Genomic DNA, 27,027 nt, shown 5'->3' on the forward strand with positions numbered 1-27,027 from the left:
GAATATTAATTATTTTTTAAATTTTTTAACGAGTTCTTCTTTTTCTTCTTCTCCTTCACTTTTTTCCAATTATTTGAGGTCGGCCACCCTTGTTCTAAACCTCCATTCGTCTCGATTTTTTTACAACCCCTATGCATTTAATTTTTTAATTTTTTTTAATTATTATTTGTATTGTGATTATAATCGGTATCTGAACAGTTTTTGAGTTTTTATTTCTATGGTTAAAATATGTTGTTTCAATAAACAAATAAAATTTCATATATAACTATATCATATGCAATAAAATATACATTTTTATTTTATTTTTTTTAAATAATTATTACCATTAAATAAAAATTACTAATATCTTTATGAATCGAATCGCTTATACATACGTTATATCTGTATCGTCTGTATGTGTTAACAAGCATTTATAAACGTATGTCACGACAACGCTGCATTTGAAATCTTGCGGAATCGTACGTATATATATATATATATATATATATATATATATACGAAATTCACGAAATCGTTTATGTTTATGATTGATTATGAAAATCTACACAATATTTTCGGGTTCGTTCTACACCAACGCTACTGCACGCAATGAAGCAAGATCCAATACGAATCAGACGATTTGTTATTTACGTTCACCTACGTGCCAAGCAATCTTCTCTCGGATACTATATTCGTCGGTAATACTACTATTACTACTACTACTAAGCCACGATTTTGTAAATTGATATTGTTAATTAATCGGCCACGTGGCTGTTTGTCTTGAACTGCATTTTGTACATAGCGTATGTAAAGAAAAGAAACGTAATCAGCTCTTCGGTACTTTTCGACTCGCACACCCTGTTTTAATAATCCCCATGATTATGTGATACAAATAGATACAAACGCACTTATTTATTTAAATGTAGTTAATTATATACCTGGGAATGAATGAAAAATATAAAACTCAGAAATCTTTGGCAATTACGAAAGTATTCATAAAAGAAGCATTAAAACCATTAAACACTGAGTACAAGTTAAGCATTTAAATAAATAAAAATAAAAACAATAAAATAATTTAATTTATATATTTATAAAAAGAAGCTACTCAAAAAAAAATTATGTTTGCCCAGGGTAATGTTGGGAACTATACTGACTCGACTTGCTAGTCATATTTCAATTTTTTGCGGTTAATTCCTGTACGAAGGACATTGGCATGGTTCGTAATAGTATAATAATGATAAGATGAGGGAATAGCGTTCATTATACTTAGATATACCAACCGCTTTTCTGATGATACTAAAATGTCAATTACACTCACCAGAATGAGGTTGGATTACTCCTATATCCAGTCCAATTCGTATATTATCTGTTATTCAATATCCGCACATCAGTAGTGTATAAATGAATTACAACTTGTGATGTATTTCCCCTTTCCTGCTCCATGGCGTAAACATGCAGAATTGAGTCACCACGAATAGTACAGTAAGTGTTGTCTAATAGACATGTATTGTTAAACCGCCATGCAGAATTTAAAACTAAAGGAGGAAACACAACACAGACAACTTTTTCATCAAATCCAGCGAACTGCAGAAAATATATAGGTATAGTATAGTAAATTAATTGAATTGTATTCAACTCGACTTAATATTATTCAAGTTGCATTGCTTCTGTCAGTTAATTAGCTATTTACATAATTAATGTTAATTGTTATCCGTTCGTAGTGATACCTCTTATTATTTTATAATCCTGAACGCGCACATCATTAAATACCATAAAAAAAAAAAAAAAATGTGTTTTTGTTTGCTGGGATTACCTGAGAAAATATCAACTCTATTTACATGCGGTTTTTTTTTTCTGCAGACAACATCTTGTCATTAGACGCAGACAATTTATGTCAACGGTTAACTAGAATTGTATTATAAGGTGTGCGAACATTTTATTTGAGTATACCACTTTTCTGTCAACTAAACGTTTCTTGAAATTTTTCCCGATTGTTATGCCGAGTACTCCTTCTGAATTCCTTGACTGGCCTTATTTTAATTAATTTATTGATAAAAGGGATATTAGATGTCATACCTACATACAATGTGAACGTTAATTTTCAATGGACAGTTAAGTAATTAACATTACCCTCTATTCTGATTTTCATAATTTTTTTTTTCTGTTCACTTCTGAATTAAATTATTAAAGTGTTTTCTAAGTATATATTTACTACTAATACTTATTAAGCTGTCCAATACGAAATTTAATCACATTAAATGATTTTAATATTTTTTTATTTATACTTATATATAAATAAAAAAAATCAATATATTTTCTTAATGTTAAGTAAATTTATCTAAGCTTTCCAATTATAAGCGCTGGTTATGTATTGAATGCAGTAAGCTAGGTATTTCTATCTATATAAAAATTGAATATCAAAGATCTGGCGAAGCCGGATGTTCAGATAGTTTATTGTGAATATTTATAAGTTCAAATCTAAATTTTAATCTTCTGCAAAAATACTGAATATTTAAAACACCTAAAAGCGTTTTTTCATATATTTTGATTTTTACGTACATTAAATTTAAATTTAAAATGTATTTTAATGTAATTATGTAGTTAATACACAGCAATATAAAATATGTTTTTTTTTTATTTTTTTATATTAAGATGATATTATAACTCAATTTTAATGTAAATATTCAATTATCCATTTGGTGATATATTTTATTATAATGCAACAATAACTTAAAATAAATACTCTACTATTTTTATTCTAGTGATATTATTTCAATATTACAATTGTGTATTAATAATATAATAATAATAAGATATTATTAATTTAATACTATAATAATACGTATATCATAAAATCTGTATGGTATTAGTCAATAATAAATGTGAGGTATTAAAAAATATACATATATTTTAATATTATACTTATTTTTCATGAAATTTTCTACTCGCAATATAATCAATTAGTTTACCAGCAGAACTTTATTATGTTAAAAAATATTGCTTTTTTATACTCATGTATAATTTTTGTAATTTAAGTATAGTATGCAAGTGGTCTATTCACTTTTGTACTATTTAACATACTTTTAAAGATTCTACAACGATTATTTTTAAACCATTTTTTTTTTTTTTAATTAACTTTACAACAATAATACTTACTTTTAGTTATAATAATTATGATAATAATTGTCATTCATATTGTTATAATAATATTTGAATAGAATTTAGTTCACCGCTGAGTACCTATTGGTTATTTTACCGTTGTTCGTTCAACTTTGATATAATATCTCGTAAAAACATAAAAGCTATTGAAATAATTATAGGTAGCCATAGAGTATCTTTTGTTTAAAAAAAAAAAAAACATAAAAAATATACATCATAGGTGATATAGGTATTTATAGATATGCAAGATATATATTATCTATTTAAGTACAAATATAATCTAATCGGTAAAATAACTTAATTCAAAATACTGAGTTAGGCTTACGGTAGCAATATATCCATGTATATCTTAGGTGCCCGGGGGAAAGGCAAACTGGGGCATTTACCTCCCCCTGGCTTTTCAAAAATATTTTTGTAATTGAAAAATTGATAAAAAAGGTTCTTCTTTTGTAAAATTATGAAATTATCCTCAAATCTTAACATTATTCCCCCTCTAGAAAAATCTCTATGGGCGTCTATGATATAATATGTACCTTGATGAATATATGAACTATTTTCTTTAAGGGTGGACATAATCAACGTGAACAAAAATATTTTATAGAAGATACATTGAAGGTTTGCACCATAAATCACAGGAATATTCTTTTCGACAGATGAAACATAATGTCCGAAAGCGATAATGATGACCGAGAATTATATATATATACAAGTGTGTATGTGCACAAAAAAATCATGACTGAGAAAAATATCGAAAATAATGTATTATTGATAGGTTGTCGGTTGCACCGATGATTTTTAAACGCATTTAACGCAGTTCAGTAACTATGATATAAAGAACTTACCTATGGTGATGAATAAATCCAAATAAATTAATTTCAAACTGATGGATTGATTTATGTAAACTTATTTCCTTAAATACGTATCATTATTAATATTGGTCTTGAATGCGTTCAAAACCACAATAAGCAATTTATAAAAAGGAAAATAAAATCCATATTCACACTTTCGGTTCGCATTTCAAAATATTTTTCTGATAATAATTTTCAAATATTCTAGCAGCGCAGTAATGTTAAGCCATTATGAACATTGTACGGATAGCGAATAAAACACATTACATATAATGTATTGCATAATGTAGTGGCCGTGCAATAAAATAAAATAATTTCCCAGATACTCCACTTGGTTCCGTTCCTATAAGTCTCGAATTTGGGTAAACAATGAAATATTGTTTTATACCCTCTGCTTGAACTGTATGAACATTCCCAGAACATTTTTTAATTTTTTTTATTTGAATTAATTGAATTTAAAAATTAAAATTGAAATATTTGACTTTGAAAGTCCATGCCGTTAAAAATAAAAATAAATCTGTTTTTCGGAGTGATGAAATTATAAAATATTTTTTAAAAATTATTTAAAATTCTGAAACATAATAAAAGAAAGGTTGTTCGTAAAAGTACGCATCTATATTCACGGCAAGAGATAAAAAGGACACATACATACTATATTATTTAATTTAATAATTTATCAATAATTTGATGTTAGTTTCAATACTAAAAAAAATATTATTCTATTCATACAGGATTAATTAAAATTCTAAAAATATATTTCTTTGTTGAATTTTTATTCAAAATCCAAGTTAATCTTCCATGGCCAAAATTATTTTAGCAACCTTATAGTTTACGTCAGTTGATTTTATAATTATACATTTTTTCATATTTGTTGAATTATTGTCGACAAATTATAGATCATTGTGTTTATGAAATGTTTAAAAATCCATGGAATATACGGAAGTCGCATGGAACAGATTGAACATCTATTATATTTTATTTAAATTATAAATTGAATATTTGATGAGTGTACAATCAGTAGATATATTATAATCTTGTTTATTAATGGTGTAGATACGGGGAGGTTTTGAGGGTTCAAACCACCCCTATTGTCAAAATCTTTGTTAGTAAATAAAATAATTAATACCTAAATATAACACATTCTCCCAAATAAATAAACTTTACCTAAGCCCTTGTTGCTTATCATGCTAAAATACTGCTAATATTCCAGTAAAATGTTTTTACTGGTTTTATTAGAAGTTATAAGCAAATAATTTAACGAGGGAGTAGCAAACATCATAATAATAATGAATAGTAGTGCTATAATGATAAAAAAAAATCATCGATATAACAACACCGTACTGTTTGATTAAATCGATATTCATTTCGATTCAACTTTTTTGTTTTGTATAAACACCAATGGTTTGAAAAATACGTGTACAGGTTGTAAATATTATACAATTAAATTTGCGAAGAATTTATCATTACTAGTACTATTATCGTAACTGTTGTTATTATTTTGTGGCTTGTTGTGCATTCATCCGGTATTGGTCATAGTGCACAGCTAACGATAGAAAATATATTTGGTTTTTGTTTTTTTGTCTCTACCACCTCTAGCGATCAGAAAAAAAACCACCTTCAATGCATTACAAGATTTTTTTTTTAACATTTTTCCTGTCACTCGGTTACGCAAAACGAAAATCATCGCCGCGGATTAGAATTGTTAATGCAGCAAAGCTTCTGGAGAATTTTTTTACTATACCTATCCTTTGTATAGATCCTTCGCCTCGTAATATACATATATACAAATGTAACAGATGTACACAGGATGTCGGGAAGAGGGATAATTTATGCCGGACGGGAAAAATAGAGGCTTTTCCTCGTCGCTCTGACTGGATAAACGACACGCCATTAATATGGACTACCTACATATACGCCGCACAGCTACGGCCTGCCTTTATACAGTGATAACTGGTGCACTATTTTTTTCTTCTATCTTCTGTACCCGTAACACATTTTTCTCTCCTACCCGAATACAGTATTGCTCTTGTGTCGAACGATTTGAAAAATTCAGTTTTTTTTTCCGAAATTCACCGTTCATGATTAAGATTTAATTTATTTTCATTCACGAGGTAACCGTGATATACATAAAAACTCGTGTTGCTCAAACCGTGTGCTACGGACTAAATTAATTGGCTAAAATCGCAATAAAATTAAAAACACATTTCCCTACGTAGTTTAATATTGTATACAAATAAAATAAAATCGATATCATTCGATAAAATATTTGGTTTCAAATTAATTTATAATTTATTGTTACCTAGTCACATTTTTTCCTTTCAGATACTTGTAATATAATTTATAAAAAATACATTGGAACACGATTAAATTACATACATATGTAATAATACATCAGTTTATAAATCATTGGTACACTATAGATGAGGTAGATACTTCACATCCTCTCCCTTTAACCTATCAATTTATTTGATATTTTTAAATGGTAAATATAATTAATCCTGTAAAATTATTTATTTTCTTAGATTCAAACTTATCAATCCTCGTTAGCTAAAGAATAAATTTTACTAAATCGTTATAAAATAAAGATATTTTGACTTTCATTACAAAAAAAAAAAAATAATAATTACATTAAGAATTTTTTTTTTTTTATATATATATTATAAACAGAAATATATGCATGTTAATAACTGTTAACATAATTTAACTAGATCATATGTATAAAACTATAATTTTTATAATGAAGTACTTAAAATGGATAAATGTATTGAAAGTAATTTAATTTTCTTCGAAATGTTCTAGCGACCATCTGTCAATACTACACACTTTTAGTTATTTACTAAATATTTTTAGGAGCTAATGAAATAAATCTCGAACAAAAATATTCATAGCACTTATTCACTTATTTACAAGTGCATTTAAAATAATGATAATAAAATAAATATATAACGAATGAATAATAATCATGTAGTTGTTTCAACTGTCAATTGAGAAGTATTATTTTGAAAAAATATTCAAAAGAAAAACAAAACACGAACCGTAACTTTTTAAATTTAATTGCTAACTATAAATTTAACTATAATTAATTATATTATTCAATTAATTTTAAATTTTGTTCTAAAAACTATTCTGAATAAAATCAACAAAGGAAAAAAAACAAACAATCGTATATTAGGTAAGTTTTAATTAATATTAAATGTTATTGTAATACTCTTACTTGAAGTGTTGTGAATTAGTTAAATAAAAAATTCCGTACCGCCGTATTGTCATATCGTTATATATAATTATATCTACTACATATGAAAATATTTGAGCCTAATGTTATATGTGTATTTTGTTATTGCATAAAAGTATACGCTCCGACGATACCCGACGATAATTTGCACCACCTACAGGTAGTAAATACTTACGTGTGTAGTTTAATGAAAACAATATTTTTTTAATATTGATAAAGAGATACGTTAACCCTTATTCACATTGTATAAATTGTACAATAGTAAAACGTAGATTCTGACAAGTGGTGTAGTACATGATAAAATACATAAATGTATAAACATACATATAATCATGCATATCTATTATTCGTTCAGAATTTTTAATTACTTTAAAATTAACATAAATGGTGCTTTACTAAAGATTTAAAAAAAAAATAATAAATATTTTGAAATTAAAATGTATTAAATTAAAACAAAACAAACTCATGTTAAAATTTAATTTGTCTTAATTAACATATTAGTATTGTTAGCGTCAAGCTTAGTTATTTTATTTCGTGATAAATTAAATGCATTATAATAGAAGAACAAAATAGTGGTGTAAAGATCTTATTAAATTTTAAGATTAATTTTTCTTCGCACTTCATATGTTATATTAAATAGCTCATTATAATATGCATATCGCGAATGTGATCTTATTCATTTTTAACCCGTTATTAGTACTTCATAATAAATAAATAAATAAATAAATAAAATAAACTCCAATAAGTCAATAAAAAACCTGAAGTATCAGTAGAATTTAATATCCGGTGTTCTTTAAAAAATATAATACTTCATTCAGAACTTCGTTAAAAAATATGTTTTCGACAAAGCACTTAAAGACTAACAAAAATATCTCGTGATTTAACTGTCGAAGAAAAATATTTTGTGATAATCATTATCCGTATAGAATATTGTATGCCTTAAATTATATTAAATTACTCATTTAATATTAAACAGTTTTATCAATAAGTTGAATTCTAAGAAGTGCAACCAGTCTTAATCACTTAAAAATTATTTAAGAAAATATTGAAGTACGAAATTGATAAATTAATTTCTTTATATAATATATACGAGTATATATTAAGGTAAAAACAATTTTCACGCAAACGTGAATTGCAGATTGCACGCATGTAGTTAAATTTTAAATTATTCATACAACACAAACATAAATAAATATGGTAAATAATCAACTGAAGTTTGTAAATAAATGAACCAAATGGTTCATGTTATTTTTGTTTTTTTTGTCCGTGTTGGCTATATTATGGGTGCCATCATAGTTGTACAGGTTAACACTGTGGCCCACCACGTGTACACATATAAATTTATCCTGTGAGGATTTACTAATTATTTAGACGTACATGTACAACCGTATGTGTAAATTAGTAAATCCTCATGGGACATACATATATTATTAAACTGGCATGTATGTTTATGGGTATGCACATATTTAAAAAATGAATAGAACGTATATATAAATTTAACATACGTATTTGTATTTTATAAACTTCTAGAAAATTTAATTTCATATTGGTACGTGTATTTATTTTCTTATTTTATCATAAATAATACTTGTATATGGAACAATAATTATTTCAATTAGATAAAATCTACTGGTATCGAATCAATAAGGCGTTGCTCGTAGTTATTATCAGTATTATTTGAAACACGATGATATAATATTTGTGAGATCCATTGTTCAAGTACAAATATTTATTGGTTATGGTTATTTATAACTTTAAATTTTGTAATTAATAAATTATGAATTAACACTAATGTTTTACCTAAAGCAAAATAATTTAAAAAAAAATGCTGTTAGCACTAGTTTAATATAATTTTTTTGTATCAACAAATCAGAAAAAAAAATAAAAAAAAATAAAAAATAAAAAAATGATACTCAAAAAATTTAATAAAAATATAATTTTTATTTAAATTAATATACTTTCTCCGTATTTTATTTACTATAAACATTAAAATGTACAAATTTATATTCAATATTGGTTATGAATATGTGTAATTTTTGAAGACTATATTCTGGGTTTACGTTAACATGTATTAAAGTTAATTATAAAGCATTTTTTCCCACTCTATTTAATAATTGGTAAGTAATTTGCTTGCTTGCAATGAAAAACGAATTTATGACGAATTTTGTTTATTTTTATTATTAATTTAGTGTATAACGTACATATTAAATTCGCACCTGAAATTAGTACTGCATAATAGATATTATTCAGTTATCTATACGTGAGTAGTATACTGTAGAAGACCGATTTATATATTATTGCGTGATTTTAAAATAATCCAATATACTTAGTCTACGAAAAAATTCATTATTTTATAAATATTTTCATCAGAACAATCATATAAAAATCCGTTGTTACCGAAATTGGATACGATTGACTTAGTAATATTACGTACTTGGGGTTTTATTATTTGTATTCTATCATGATACAATTCGATTCTATGGTAATATTTTTGTGAACTTCATATGCACGCGCGTCTTACATATCTCGTCCTGCGCTTAATTTTGTTAAGCTCCTGGGAACGTTTCTTCAGCGGTTGATTTTTCCTGGAACCAATAAGCACTTACGTCACAAACGTTCTCTCGTTTTCGTTGTACACCGTTGTATAGCACGAACGTATTTGCACGAAAAAAATAAAGATCGATAGATGAATGCGCTTTTATCCAAACACTATCCAAGCTGTTAGATCACCCAAAAAAAGTTTACCTATATGCTCATATATTATATAATACATAACTGTGTGTTGTGTATCATTCGTTTCATTTCGTTCAACGGTTTACATACAAGTCCGTGACGAAACGATTGGTTTCCGTAACAATCGTACTATTGCTATGCATTTAACGAGAATAATATCAATGAACGCAAATCGTCGTTGCCCTCTGCAGTTGTATGTATCTCACTAGGAAATTCAGCCTGTCTCGGGAAATTATAAATATATTATGTACGCACATATGACATAGTATATCTCTTACGTTAAAGATCTTTTCCACGTCGTTCAGAAACTGAATTTGGACAAATCGAACGAACGTTTGCGCGTACTTGTGTTGAATTGGCGATGGTTAAAGTTGCGCGCGTGCATCGTAGTTTATTGATACGATTTTGCGGACACGTTCAATAGATTATTTCTTTGATGGACTCTTTACTTTACTGTTTCTTAAATAGTGTTTATTTATTTTTTTGCTATTCTTAGCAGTAGTTTTTTTCGATCGCACACGAATTACGATTGTACCGCAACGTGAAATAATATTGTCAGAATGTCCTCGACATGTGATCACTCGTTGCTCTGTTGCATGCTTTGAGACGTACGATATATTATTTGGATTCGATCCATAAAAAATAAGATACGTATAATGCAATATATACAGGGTTTCACAAGATGATTCGACAGATACAATAACTTTAGTTCTATGTTATTATTATTTTTTTTTTATATATAAATTTAGGTCGTGGGCTACAACAAAATTACCTTAAAAGATAATTTTGATTTTTATAATTCAAATTTAAAAATTTTAAATTTTATTCTTCTTTTCAAAAAAAAATAAAAATAACTATTTTGAAAAATATAACAAAATTAGATGCGTTATTTTTTTATGTTTTTTTTTTTAAAAATTTTGTGAAAAAGTTTATAATATTATTGTGTATCACATAATTATTAAAACCCATATTATTATACAATGGCTGATCGAAATGTAATTTATTCCAAGATTTTTGTTATCATTTGTAGTTATTATCTTACACTCAGAAAAATATTTACTAATATCAATGAAAAAGGTATATAATACTAAGGAAAAACGGGTATGATTTGGAGCATATGATATCGATTCATAGAAATATAGCATAATATAATATTATATTAAAGCTAAATAAATTTCATTAAACCAATGTTTTATTTCATTAATTATAATTCTGTAATCCATAAATTTAATTACTCAGAGATTAAATTAATGAAAATTATGTGCATTAATTTAAAGATAAAAAAAAGTCATACAGTATTTAATTTAAAGAAAAATGTCTTTAAATTGATTTCTCAACAAATTTAAAAAAAGGAAACTCTTGCATTGATTGTATGTTATAATTTCTTATTTTTAAAGAATATTGGGATTAAATTAATTTGATTTATATATAAACAAATAATGAACTGTAAGCATTGCTTTTATGCTATTTATCCTTATTTTAAAACAATTCTTGGTTTTAAAACAAATTTTTTTTTTTTCATAAAAAGTATGATTTCTTTGAAAATTATAATAAAAAATTATACAATTGATATAAATTACACTTTATCATTTTACTATAAGTAGAATCTTTTTTATAGTTTGAAAGTACATATGATTACCTAATACAATTTATGAAGAAGAAAAATATAGTATATAATGTTTTAAATAATAAAAATATATATACAGTGTTATCAAAATGATATATTGAAATAGATCAAAGCTGTATGTTTATCAAAAAATTAAAAAATAAACATAATTAGATACAATACATTACAATACAATATTAATAAATGAAATAATAATACATAGGTTCTTTATAATTTAGGATTAGATTAAACATCAGTTAAATAAAAATGTACATAAGTTTATATAAAAAATACTGTTGTATGTATAACTTATACTATAAGTTATAACATAAATCAAATTATATGTATTTTAATAAATATTCTATGTAAAGTAATGTTTGACCCGTATTACAGTGTCTTTATTATTTAGATGATATAAATTAATTGGAGGACCCATTAAATATGTATTACTTTTCAAAACATACAGACCAGTATCAACATTTGAGACAATATAACTTACAAAATTATATTGATTATGATTAGAATTTATTTTATTTTACATTTCACATTTCATATGTTTAGAAAATGTACGATAAGCCGAAAAAGTTTGTGAACAATGCGATATACCACAGCGATAAAAACTCGATGATGATAATGAACATACTTTAAATGTACCATGAATTGATCAAGTTCATTTTCCATGTTGCACGTTTTTTAAGACGGAGACACCACCTGCGGGTGTATCGTCATCATAAATATATTTTAAGTTATACTTATACTATCTATATACTAATTGACACATAATACCTATTTTAAATGATGGTATAATGTTATATAGTAAACATTTTGAAAAAAATAGTAAACAACTAAAGTTAAAAATTAGTTTAACATTTTAATAAATCAATAAATATGTATTCATTTAATAAGTTTAAGTATTATGAATTAATTACTTGATTTTTAAAAGAAATTGGACTACTGCTACTGGAACTTGTAGTAGAGTATTCAAAAATCTCTGAATCTGATGAATAATCTAATGCATTACTTGCATTAACAGTAGACTGTTTCTGCAAAAGAAAGATTAGTTGCCCTTTTAAGATATCCCATATACCAGTTAAAAACTTCTATTTTGATTAACTTACACCAACAAAGTTTGACTGCCACTTTTTCAAATGATTCTCAAATATAATTCTTTGTCCATACAAATTTTTTGGACAAATTTCATTTAAGTGTTTTTCGTTTGTGTATTTAAGGCTTTCAGATGTTATTCCATATTCTAAAATATAGATTATATAGTGTTTGAAATTTAGAATTATATATTTATAAAATGCACACTAAGTAGTATAAATACTTACAAATAATAGTTATATAACGTATTGTAAATCTCTTTTACAATGTATTTACAAGTACAAACCGTGTAAATACAAATAAAAAAATGTGGGTCTTTACCAATAAATGCGTTGAAGAAACAATCTCCTTTCAATTTAATTAATAAATTGAGTAAGTCGGATTGATCAGGAAATTCAATATCTTCGATGATCACGGGAGCATTCAAAATAATTTCTTCCATGTTGAAACAATAAAAAGAGCATGTATACACGAAACACGAAGTAAGACTGCAACGGGCAGTTAACACTTTTACAAATAACTAATAATAATAGCAGAGAGTTAATTGGTTCGATTGTAATGTTCAATTTCCGCCGCGGCCGTCGCCAATATACGGATCGCCGTTATCAAAATAATTGTTAGTTAATATTGTTAATAATAGATCGAGAAAATCCTACCCATAAATTCTAAAGTAAACTTTGAGTGTTGAATCAATTGATGGCATAGTATAATTATATCATAGACGTAATTGTATTGATTTTAAGACAAATCTAGTGCTTACAAATAAATACTCATTTAATTAAACTAAAGATATATTTGGTTATTGGTTGAAAGAAAAAATCATTATTTTACATAAATTTAGTATTAATCTAGAATAAAACATTTATTAGAAATAATGTTTTATTATCATTAAAACATAGGGCCTTAGAGGTATTCAAACCTATCAAACTATTCTTTAAATTAATTATATTTTTTTTACATTTAAGTAGGATGTATGCTTGAAACGAATCTATAGACTTCATTATTTCAAACATTTTTTTTTCGTTAATTTGATTTAGTCATCTTTAAATTATGGATATTAATGTATTGAATATGTATTTATTTTAAAGAAAATTTTATTAATTTAATATAATTCAGTATTAATTCTAGGTAAATCGTTGAACTTCAAAATAATGATTCCATTTCATTAAAACATTGAAAGATATTTTTCTGAGTGTACTATCATTAATTATAGATTTATATTTATCGTTATAACCCCAAATAATTAACATAGGTATTTAATGTACAAATATTTGGCATAACCAGATAAACTTAAAAATTTTAATTTTGCTAATTCATAATCGAACTAAATTGGACACTTGGATAAAAATGTTTTTATATTTTATGTTTTTTGTTACACTCGTCCTTTATTCTTGTGTGGAAACACAAAGCTCCAGAGAAAACCTACTAAAGCAATTTATAAATGTGACATTCAAATAGTGTACAGTGAAATTTGAAGACAACTTTACATCCAGCTTGGTAAATAATGTTTACATTATGTCCTACCAGAAATTAAATTAGAAATTCTTTTTTATCATTTATTGAATAAATTCAAAGTATAAGAAATGACAACTAGTTATCGACAAGTTTCCCATTACTAGTAGACTTTCATACTTATAAACAGGAAGAAACAAATCATATTTCAAATAAACTATACTTTTTCTAAAAATCCGATTTAAAAAATGGCTGTTTTGGATTTTTTTTCAAACTGTAAAATATACTTTAAAATGTTCAAATTTCAGTTCAAAATATCAAAAAAAAAAAAAAATCGTTTGATAAATTGATGCAATTATGTTTCTGCCACCCGATTTCATATCATCGCAGTCTATTATTTCCAATAAGTGTAACATGTTACACAACCTTTTTCCGTGGTCCGTCCGTACTTGCACACTTCATCGCTAAACACCGGTGTATTGTATGGCAGAAGCGTCAATCCTTTTCGAGGATTTTTTCAATCCTCGTCCATAACACAACATAAAAAAAAAACCGATAATGATTTCGGCTGCGAAATTAAACCGTACGATTTAATACGAAACAGTCGCGGGGCCGCGGGTACTTTTGGATTTAGTGTTTCCATTACGTTTTCACGTTTCAACGGAACAACCCCCGTCAAATAGCTTTCTAGACTGCGCGCGCGTTTCGCATGTAATATAGTAGTACACCGTCCTATTGGTCCATTGAACATGACGCTTTTCCACTACGTTACTTTGTTAGATTTAACGAGCCACATCATTTCACGGAACTGAAAAACGCGTTTAAAACATAAAAGAAAAAGTAAACCAATACACACATATGAACGTCGGTAGACTTTTAGTATATATGTTTTTTAGTATACACTACGTAATATACATGATGGAAGAATTTAAAAAAAATAAAATATATACCGTCGTGTTGTAATTCCTTGAAAATCGTTTCGTAGGACGTAAAAAATAAATTCCGAAACGAATTAAGAAATTGAGGACATTACGCGTTTAGAAGAGAAAGTCGTTTTATTAAATTTTTATTTTCTTTGATTGTTTTCAAGTTCCATTTTTCATTTTCTTCTCGTGAAGTATAAATATAAAAACGTTTCTTGAAATTATTAAAATTATACCAATATCAAGGGCAATTCTTCATCCGATTACGAACCGATATAGCTCAGCAATCATTGATTGCAGGTTAACGACCAATATATACCAACGGAAAGATAAGATAGTCAAGTTTATTTTTAGTAAACTGCACTGAAAGTTAGAAGTTCACCGGTATCTGAACGGCCAACTCCCTCAACGGTGGATTGGGCGTAAAAGAGGCCATGAATTGGTGATTCATCTCTGGTCACCATGTTCCCCAGACCTCACAGAGTGTGATTTATTTTTATAGGGCTATATAAAGAATAACGTTTATGTACCTTCATTACCTACATACTTGGAAAAGCTCAAAACCAAGATTAAAGATGCTGTAAATGCTGTGACACAAGATATTATCAGCAACGTTTGAGAGGAATTTGAATACCATGTAGATGTATGCTGGGTGGCCTTCATAGGTCATATTGAACATTTGTAAGTTGTAACTAAACTAAATATAACTTGATTATTTTATGAATATTATTGACTTCATTCCATCTTTATTTCTTTATTTTCAAAATAAATATACACTTTTAAAATCGGATGAAGACTTTTGAATCGCCTTATATAATTAAAAAAATCAAGTGGCATTTTTCTAACTACCGTTGTGAACAATTGCTCCTATTCATTCAGGTTTTTGTCTTTTTACATTTTAATAAAACAATTCACTTCTTTATCGTAAATCTAATGGCCGCGTTAAATGTAATTTTATACACTATTGCCGAATGCTTAAAAATATATTGTTTCTATTTTTCACTTTAATGTTAAGAAATGGCTTTGAATACGATAATTAAAAAAAAAAAAAAAATGATTAAAATAAAACTTATAATAATTGTAATATTAAATAATAAATAATAATATATTTTATAATTGTGATCAAAGCTCTTCTTAAAAAAATTGTTTCTGTGTATTTATCGATGTAGGACCAGATAAATAGCATACAATCGATGATATGATATTACAATTTTAAACTTTGATTGATCAGTAAATATTTAAATGAAAAGTATGGAATTTTATCCGATCCAACTATACAGTATGTCAAATTTTGAATTGAGTTAGCAATGTAAATCTGCAGTATTTTAATAATTTAAAATATCAATTTTTAAAGGAGCATATATTGGTCCATGAATATTAAAAAATACGTTGGTTGTGTCGTTAATCTTATGACATTTTTTTTTTTTTTATACGTCTAATTTTATTATTAAATTAAATAACTACTGGCTCTTTTTAACTAAACACTAACAAGAGAGAGCGAACATGAATATTCGAAACTGTGTCGTTTTTTCCGTCTAAATGACATGTAATCTGTTTCGGACTAGTATATATATTTATATTCATTAAATTTTTCGTCTTGCTAGTCATTTCAAAATCTGACGGTTGAGGTCATCTCAATTAACAATATTTTCCTACAGCAGGCCATGAGTCATTGTCAACGTATTTTTAAGCACTGGTGGAAACTAAAAACTTATGGTTTGCACCACGAATTTTAACCTCACTAAATGAAATATTTCTCCACTTTAATTTTAATTTGCCAGCTAATGTTCGTATAAAAATATATATCATCGTAATAAAACGTAAATTAGGTTATATTAAAGTCTTATACAATTCTTATTGGTCATGATATGGACAAAGTTTCGAATAAAAATACAATCCGAAACCTATTATTCCAATACGTGGGCTACACGCTGTAGTTTTTTCTTACATGATTTTCGTAACTGACAGAAACTTATATAAAAGGAAGATGCTGCACAATAACACCATACTTGTTCAAAGTTTTAGAACTTAACCAAAAAGAAATAAAATGAAACTAGGATTAAAAGTAAAAGAAACGATTAGTTTTAAACGGATAAAATAAATTTATATCGGTTTGACATGATCACGGATTCTTTATATACGAAATGTACGATTCATCATTTTGTCAACAAAGTTACACGATATATATATATTATATAATGAGATTTATGTAAGAACAACAAACTCCAATTTTTATGATTATTTCGAACAGTTTTATTTTTTTTAGATTTATTTGCTGTTAAATTGTATCTTTCATTGTACTCATTACATTATTTTTTTTAGAATACCAATATCGAACGTAAAAATAAAATTTATTTGACATCAAAGCTTGTATACGAATATTAGTATACTTCAAATATATTTTCAGTCATATTTGACATGGTGTACGACGTCCAAGGAGGGGAAAAAACATTGTCGACAAAACGTTTAACTTGCATACAACGTGATATTCTATAATACAGCGTTATTGTGATTTCTAAATGTACCGATGCGTTAAACACCATTAACTTATAAAAGTTTTTTATTAGTGTCCTCTTTATCAAAAATAAAAATAAATAAAAAATAATATTTTCTGCTACATTTAAGTCGTACAACAAAACTTTCATAACGTGCGTCAAAAAAAAATTTGATCCCACGTACAAAAACACGCAGAATTCTATTGTATTCTTATGTTACTAGCGAATATGTATCATATAGAATACAAATAAACTCTTCTCAGTTACAACTGATACGTCGTCGTCTGATTCGTGAAATACGTATTAAAAGAAAATCTAGTGGTACCAAAACGAACCCCGGAAAACTCATCTGAATGCAATGTACTTGAATTATTATTTCCCACATCCAAATAAATTTTAACCGCACTATTCGCGCATTCCAATAGTCACGACATCGAAAATTTGACGATTACACTTTGGTGCGATTATAATACATATATATTATAATACAAGTGTTGAATCGGTTAGTTTATGAAATAAATAAAATGTGTGGGTGATGTATATTATTTATAGTTTAGTAATTTTATACATTTCCGAGGCTCACTTAATTTGATGAATTGTATAAAACATGTACAACATCGTTGTTTTACTTGTTCCAAATTACAGTATTAAATTCTGTAATAACTGATCTGAGGAAACTGCGTAGTCGCCGGTAACTGTTTACCGTTTTTTTTTGTTTTTTATTAAGTATACTAGTACCAAAAAATGTGATACAGAGCGATGTGTTTGCAGAAAAAAGAAATATTAAGCGACTCTAAATGTCACAATAGCCTTGCATGTACCAATAAATAATGTTACTATACTTAATTCATTATGTTAATTCATAAATCATTCATAGTTTAAATTTATATATATTCTATAATTCAAAGAAAATCAAACCAAAGTTATACAGAACAATTAGAGTATACTATTCAAGTTTAATTTCATACATTAAGATAAGGTGTCATGAAATACCAAGTTATTTCATGGAATAACCGAATTCAACACTTTAATTATAATATATATATATATATGTTTACATAAAATATATTACTGCACATTATATATAAGCCATCATGTCAAGCTGATTATTCTCATTATTGGTATTCGCACGAAGAAAGTGATCGCAGGATATTATTAGATTTACGAGACGGTAAAATATACCGATATAAAAATATTATCTTTCGTACCCCTATGAACCCCTGCTACCGAAGCTAAAATATCAGACCAACGGAGACGGAATACTTAGGAGCAATTCCCGGACGTTTTTAAGATGCTCCGTGTAAATCACGAATATCATTGAAACCCATAGAGTTCATATTCAACCCGTTTGGAATAAATAAATTCTAAATTGTTGTTATTTATTTGTAACATTCGGAAAAATTACTTCGGCTGAATTAAATTTTTGAACACATATACGATATAGTACTATAAATTTCGTTTTTGAATGCGTACACAATTTAACATTTTATTTGACTATTATACATCGAAACCGATATTTTTTGATTTGAAAATACGAGTGGTTTTCGATTTCATTATACATTCTAGTGAACCGGATGTGTTATGTTTAAGGATGTAAGCTCGGTAAATTTTTACCGCGTAAATTTACCAATTATTTTTAACGGATAAATAATATTTTACCAAAAATATAAGCATGTAACACCTTAAATTATACGTCTTAACGAGATGAATATTCTTAATATATTAATATAATGGAATAGTTGATATAATATAACTTAAAACGTCAAACGTTCAACATGCTCACAACTACTGATAGTGTACTACACTATTACATTTACATTACATATTATCATACCAGCAATTATTATCGCTATTAATTGTACGGTTGTAGACATAATATTTATTTACAGCCGTGCTATTAATAAATTTGATTTTATTGACATCGGCACATCGCGGCCTATGGACTATGACAGTATCACTTAATTCATGGCTGTAGAAACTATTATCAATTTTTATTATTTAAAACTTATTGATTTTACATTAATTTGTTTAATAGTTTACTTTTTATTTAATTTGTGTCATTAAATATTAAAAAAGTTAAAATGAAGCCGCAAGAAATTAAAATACCATGAACATCACACTATCCAGTAAATAATAAAAATAAGCATTACAATAATTATAAGTTCGTGGAAAAGTGGAAGTGAGAAGTTCCTAAGAGTGTTCCTATGGCGACATACAAAAATTATCAAAATTTACCAAATTTACAGAATTTACGTAAAATTACGTAAATTTTTCTCTGTAAATTACCAAAAAAAAAAATTTACGTAAATTTTTCATCTCTAGTTATGTTATTATAGTTAAATTTATTTTCATAGTTTTTTTTTTCCGTGCACAACGAGAAAACGTGTATTATCTCAACGAGTGCACGGACAAAAAAAATAATGTCGCGCTAATAACGCGTGTTCTAGACAATCATAAATAACATATCCGTGCGCGTGCAGCTAACTTTTTAACAACAAAAAGTGTATTAATTTAAAACGACCTGAGCTGGCGGTGCGGAACTGCACGGGCGATATTTTCAATCGAGTACCGTCGGATTTGTTAAATTTACGCGTGTTAAATTAAAACGATATAAAACGCCCTCAGCGGAATACGCGTTCCGATTCAATGTAAAACGCTGTTGGTATTTTGTTATAAAATATTACCCCGACTCGTACGCAGCAGTCGTCGGCTGTCCGTTCCGCGAGTATTTTTTTTTTTTTATATTTATTTATCGTTTCAATCCACACCCCCTACCCCCACGTCCGCGCGTTCAGACGACAAGCGTATACCAAGCACACATTAGAAACACTGCGGTGTTTTCGAAAACATACCGTTTTTCACGACACTTTCGAACGTTTATCGTGTCGTTGCACGCTACACGTGACGTGACGTGTACGGCTGTGGGAATTTTTTTGAAAAACGGTCGTGTTCATAGGAATTTCATCAGGGAGGTGCGTCACGTACAGTGTATATACTGATTTATAAATAACGCTAAAATAATTTGGGTTAAACATTTTTTTTTTCAAATTATTTGACATACGAAATTGTCTACTAGAAAATTCGATAATAATAGTCTCAGTCCTACATTTTAAATTGTATTATTATTTTTTAAAAGCCAAGGAATGCAAGTACACTCCCTTGCACCCCTCTCGCGGCGCCATGGTCGGTGTTATATGATTTTCATGGTCATCGGGAAAATCGTCACGGTCGCGTTGAATAAACATAACGCGGAACTGGAGCAATGCGTTTCTGGGACCGACACGTTGACTACGGTTTACGATGGTTGACCGAAATCGATGACGGAACACCAATTAAACGCGTACGATCATTTTTACGGACATTGGAATCATTTAATTTGGTAGTAAGCCCTGCTGAAGCAACAATACTTGCATTATTTACACTTTTATTAGATTAATCATACATTTTTAATTAATTTCCTCGCTCATATTAATTTAGTGTACATGCAACAGTCTGTATTGGTCTGAAACAGTTTGCGATAGTTTTTTTTCTGTTTCATTCCGTTAAACATTATTTCAACAACTTGCATTGATTAAAATTTATAATTTAAACGATTATCCAAAAATCAAAAAAAAATAAATAGCTGAATATGGTAAAAATATATCTGATGACTGAGGATGACACATACTCTGGCACGTTGCGTGCAAAGTGATCACGAACATGTTTTTATAACATTAGTATCTGCGTTTTACATAAATCTTCAGCCGAAAACTAAAAATTAATTTGAATAAATTTACAAACATTGGTATTAAACAACGGTTTCACTTGCAATATCGCATGCAGTTTTTAATAATTAAAAATACACATTTTCAATAATAAACAAAATAGAAAATTAATTAATTTACCCACTTGTAGTCGATATGAAATTGGTGCTAAAAGTTCGGCTGATATTGATTATATGATATTAGATATAGCACATAAATAATGCTATAAAAACCTGACCCTTTAAATGTATAATACTAATACACTAATACGTTGACATAATAAGATTTAAATAGAGTCAGAATATGTATACAAAAATTGTATTTAATATACTTTTGAATTTGCTTATTTCAGTGTGTACTTTTTCTATAATTTATTAATATAATTTGGTTTTTTATTTTGTGAACACTTAATTTGTTATAAATTATAAGATTTTAATTTAAAATACAACGTAACTGTATTAACTGTAGTATTATAATTACTAACTTTCATCTGTGAAAAAGTTATTCCTATCTTAAATTATTATACATACTAATACCTACGAAAATTTAAAAAAATACATTTATAAATATTTATGATTTACATGGATAACAATTTTTATTTAAATTTAGCTATGATTATTAAAACATAATAAATTAGGTAATTGTAAATAATACATAAACAATATTCGATATTTGATACTCGATACATATCTTATATCTGTCACTGATATACCATAATAATACATTTCTGAAATATTGCATAAGTAGGTTTTCTCTGGAGCTGTGTGATTTCACACAAAAATAAATGAAAAGTGTACCAAAAATCGTGGAATGTAACAAATTTGTGATCCAAGTGATTTAAGAAATATTATAAATACTAATTAACTTAAAAGTAAAAATCACATCAGTAAAATGTTTTAATTTAGTTCGATTATGAATAAGCAACTTTAAATGTTTTAGGTTATTTTTTTTTATTGAATATTCATACATTACATACCTATGTTAATTACTTAAGGTTATAATGATAAATATCAATTTATAATTCGTTAATTATTATTTCTAATATAGTAACAAAAATCTTGGAATAAATCAAATTGTCGATCAGCCATTGTATAATAATATGAGTTATATTAATTATGTGATATATAATAATATTGTTAAATTTTCACAAAATTTAGAAAAATAATATAAAATTGACGGATCTATCTTTATGAGATTTTTTTTCTGCTAGATTTGCTTTACAAAACGGCTATTTTGGATTTTTTTTTCAAACTGTAGAATAAAATTTCAAATTTTCAAATTTGAATTCTTAAAATCAAAAAATATCTTTTGATGCAATATTTTTTTAGTGCAGGACCTAAGTATTTATTAAAAGAAAAAAAAAACATTAATATAATAAACAGAACAAAAGTTATTGCATTTTTCGAATCATCCTGGGACATCCTATACACTAAAACATTGTTATGTATTGGCATCAATTTGTCGAAACGTTTGAATGGAAATACTTACCTACACTTTACACCTGCGACGAATTTCGAAAATATACTATAAAGGAGAACATACAATTACAGTATCGTTTCGATGATGGAAATAATATTTGAAATGTGCGTAACTGCTCACATCAACAAGAATACGGAACTCTCAAACTTCGTAGTGACCGATTTTTCGTCCTTTAGCTTTGGTTATATTATATTATTATGCGTGTAAAACGTATTGTTAGGTACTTAATATAAATGTATGGGAATAACAGATGTTAAATACGGTCGCTGGACCGATAACTTCGTTGAGTCGAATTATCCTCATCCGATCGTCGTTCAATATTTACTCGTTACTGACGTTCGTCCCACGAATTCGCATTTTCAATTGTAACATTATGTTCTCATGTTCACCATAATTGTACAAACACATTTGGAAATGTATACAATTCCAGTCACGCGTCGATCGTTTCTAAACAGAAATTTATCTACAATAATATTTTTTTTTTTTTTTATGATTTCATACCGAAATCATACATAGACATAATAGGTGTGCTATAAATTACGACAGTACGATAACGCCTCTAAATCCATGTTTCAAATTTTTCGATCATTAAAAATCTGTCGGGCGTTCAACAATAATTATTACTGTTATTCATCCGCGACCAGCATTTGATATTATCACGTCACGTAATCCGGCTACCTGTTTAATATTATACATTATACCATGGTATTTTGTCGCCGCAGCGGGACTCCATTGATTCACAAGGTACGAATATTGCACACACCACGTATATAATAATAACATGATAACCGTATAACATATATTCAATTCGTTCAGTCACTTCGATTATAATCTGATCATTACCGGTGTACAAAGGTATTGGTAGAGATGGCAGTACTCTTTCGTCACCGAATAGTATTATATTTTATCTATATACGTGGTGCTCTACGCACATAATGTGTAACACGTAAAATCCCGAGGTAAGACTGCTATAAAAATACTATATATGTGCAGTTTTTAATGCAGGATTTTACCATTGGTGGGGTTATTACCCCCGAAAAATGTATGACATTAGTAATGTCGGACATATATTTTATAAGAATTATGCAGTCAAAGAATGTTATAGATCGATTATTTTAGCATGTGAGCATATACACACTGACTGAGCAGGTATTACTTCATTAGTAGGAGGTATTCTGTTAGAAATTACTGTCAAGGTTTTTAATAACTTTAGTTGTTCTAGATAAGGTTTAAGGTACAGTTTATAATTTAAATAAAGGTTTACAAAAAAAAAAAAAAAAATTTAAACTGTAATTTGTACCCGTTTAAATTTCTTCTTTGATTAGTCATTTTAAAAAATCTCGGATCAATGTTCATCAAATTAGGAGAATAATTCAATTCACATGTGTATAAATACATTTAAAAAATATGTTTGTAATTCACGACAAATGGTTGAAAATGAAAACAAAATAAAAAGTCTGAAAGAAGCAAAAACATTTTTTTGATACAATGATAGAACAATGCTACTACGTTTTAATAAAAAATAACTGGAAATGATTAAATTAAGTGATTTATTCGAATCATATGAATAAGTGACACAATTACTGAAGAAGATATATTGAAAATTTGTTTATACATCTCTAGTCTTGAACCAACCAATATTTGAATAGATCTAAATTAATTTAAGTATATTACAAATAGTTTGGTAGAAAAAAACGTAAAAAATGAATACGATATATTTATAAAACAAATATTGGGCATGCAAATTTGAAAAAACTGGCTGAATGATTAATATGTATTCCAGTTTCAACGACCACCGTGGAGCGTTATTTTAGTACGATGAACAAAATGAAAAATCAAATGGCATAAAAAGCATTGTGATCCTGCATGAAAATTAATACAGAACTTGACGAAGATACTGTGAATTAAGTAATTAATTTATACGCACGTCAAAAACAGTGCCGGATTTGTTTAGATTAATTTATTTGATAAATATAATAACAATAATATAATTGTACATAATATAAAAATGACTTAAGTTCAGCATAGAATATTATTAATAATATTACTAATGTCAATTCATTTTTTTTTTTTTTTTATGAGAAGAATCAACCAATTTTTTTTCACAATTTTATGCACTCGTAAGTATCTATCTAATATTAAAATTAAGAAACGATATTTTTATTTCTATAGCTTATGTATCCACTTGAAAATGTACGATACCCCCCTCGATATGACAAAAGATCTGAAATAAACAGTGTATGTGTGTATGTGTGTATGTGTGTGGTAAAACAAACGGGTACAATGTTACAATACCCGGTACATGGTACGATATGCTGTGTGGTGTTGGTCGCGGACGAAAGGTGTATCGGAAATCAATATATTACGCGACACTGCAGCAAAAGCAGCAGCAGAAGCGAGTTGGTATTACCGTGAACTTTATAAAAACGTAATAATTTATGCACGGCGTGATAGACACGCATACAACGGTACAACGGGAATGCGATTCATTCGTGATTGCACAAATCTCGTGACTAAAAAAAATATTTAATACATTATGCAAACTATTATAGATAATTAAAGAACATTTTATTCGAACTCTAAACCGTTTGTTTGTTTTATTTCCATGCAGAATATATGAAATCAGAATGATCACTTGAAAATTTAAATAAGATTCAGTCGCCATATTTATGGAGTCCTAGTTTCTTATAACTTTAAAAGTGATAACATTTATTTTGTGGCAATTGTTTTGAAAACATTGAATGCACTGCATTGTTTTTATGTATACTGTTTATTAAACCATATATTTATGAAAAATATACACCGTTGAAACTCAACAATAGCCGAATGATTTTTGAACGTTCCTACGTTGCCGAGTGAAATCTTATCAATGATCATTCTTATTTTATATATTCTGTGATTACATCTTTGCAGCATTTCAATGCATTGATCTTTGATGTATTAATATATCTGATAGTAATAATATATTTATGGTTAGTAAGGGAAAGGATAGACGAAGTTTTTTAACTTAACACAAGGATCCTCATACAGTCCAATTAATTTAGGTTGAAATTTGTTTTTCACTAAGAGAATAATAATATTGTATATATAGTAATATAAAAATTAGTCGACCAATTTTTTAAAAACTTTCATTGTCATATACGTTTTCAAGCTGACATTTTTATACGTAGTTATTTTTTGATTGAGATTTGCAAACAATCTTGAATGTAACGAGACATAACCCCTTAGTACAATTTATATTTTAAATAATATGAAAACAATTTCAAACAAAAAACATCCCACATGAAAAATACGTGTTTTATATTTTACACTCAGTGTGACCTATTTCAGGTGCACCATAATCACTAAGGAGAATTTTCGTCGTGCAGCGCTAAATTTAGGGATATTTTGCTACATTTAACACTGTTAATCCATTAAAATGTTCTTGACCTACTTTAAATCTCATTTATTTCTTCAAACGTCTGAATGAAGAAAAAGTTTTCTCGGCACTGACTGTTGTTACTGAAATGGTAACAACAATTTGTAATAATACAATTTTTTTTTATACTGTTGACATTTAATGCACTAACATTTTAATTATTAAGAATTTTAAAGACAAAACGTTTGAGGACGAAGACTGAGCATCTTATATCAACATCTCGTTTGTAGTATCAGTGATTACGAAAGAACGCGTGTAACGGTTTTTTCCACGCCATTGTAATTGTAGTACAACCATGTGAAAAAAATGTGTGCTGTTGTTCACGCGCATATTTTCACGCCATAGAGCAAAAATTCGTAATTCAAGCTAGTAGTACTGCGACAGATGAAAACGAGATGGCTTCACGTTCCAACTCAATCCCCTTCCTTTGAATATAATTATCCTCTACACAGAATATAACGTAATTAAAATAATCCTAACTGCTATGAATAGTTTAATTCTAACTGCCACGGTTTCAATCTTATTAATTTGTTTTAATATTTATCATTTCGATTAATTATTTTATATATTAACTAAAAAATCACCTGTCTCTATGTGAATATATTAATTAATTTGAACGAATAAAATCAATAACTACACTGCCTTACACCAGATGTACTTGTGGTCGGACGTTGTACATGTATGTTGTACATATATATTGTACATTGTATCATTTTAGCTTTCTGATTGGTCATTTAGTTTTGCCGCGCTTTTTAAAAACTGTTACCTATTACCTTGTTATTTAGTATTATGTGTTATTTAATATTATCCAATTGCAATGCCTATTTATTATTTATGATACTATTATAAAGTATGA

General features: G+C 27.3%; 2 protein-coding genes across 8 annotated transcripts in view; one reads left to right on the plus strand and one right to left on the minus strand.

The window, feature by feature from the left end:
• The window catches only part of LOC112692837 (octopamine receptor beta-2R-like), a 186,934-nt gene that overhangs the window by 128,877 nt on the left and 31,030 nt on the right, over window positions 1-27,027 (plus strand). The window contains exon 1 of one of the 7 annotated variants that reach the window (XM_025567650.1): window positions 15,581-15,717. The exons of the other annotated variants lie outside the window; for them this stretch is intronic. The gene's annotated coding sequence lies outside the window, so the exon portion shown is untranslated. Of the gene's footprint in view, window positions 1-15,580; window positions 15,718-27,027 lie in introns of those variants that run through there. 7 annotated transcript variants of the gene reach the window in all.
• LOC112692839 lies at window positions 11,792-13,353 on the minus strand. Its single transcript, XM_025567652.1, has 4 exons — window positions 12,983-13,353; window positions 12,676-12,809; window positions 12,487-12,600; window positions 11,792-12,268 (listed from the first exon to the last, which is right to left on the minus strand). Exons 1-4 carry the CDS (start codon window positions 13,101-13,103, stop codon window positions 12,251-12,253), a joined length of 387 nt encoding a protein of 128 aa, XP_025423437.1. The 5' UTR covers window positions 13,104-13,353; the 3' UTR covers window positions 11,792-12,250.

The sequence above is a fragment of the Sipha flava genome, unplaced genomic scaffold (genome assembly GCF_003268045.1).
Source record: "Sipha flava isolate LNK unplaced genomic scaffold, YSA_version1 77_pilon_pilon, whole genome shotgun sequence".
NCBI classification, from domain to species: domain Eukaryota; kingdom Metazoa; phylum Arthropoda; class Insecta; order Hemiptera; family Aphididae; genus Sipha; species Sipha flava.

Coding starts and splice junctions, on each gene's coding strand:
- LOC112692839 (XM_025567652.1), bottom strand. CDS start 13,103: ATGGAAGAAATTATTTTGAATGCTCCCGTGATCATCGAAGATATTGAA. Junction 12,810..12,982: donor TTTCTTCAACGCATTTATTG/GTAAAGACCCAC, acceptor TCTATATTTTAG/AATATGGAATAACATCTGAA. Junction 12,601..12,675: donor GGCAGTCAAACTTTGTTGGT/GTAAGTTAATCA, acceptor TTTCTTTTGCAG/AAACAGTCTACTGTTAATGC.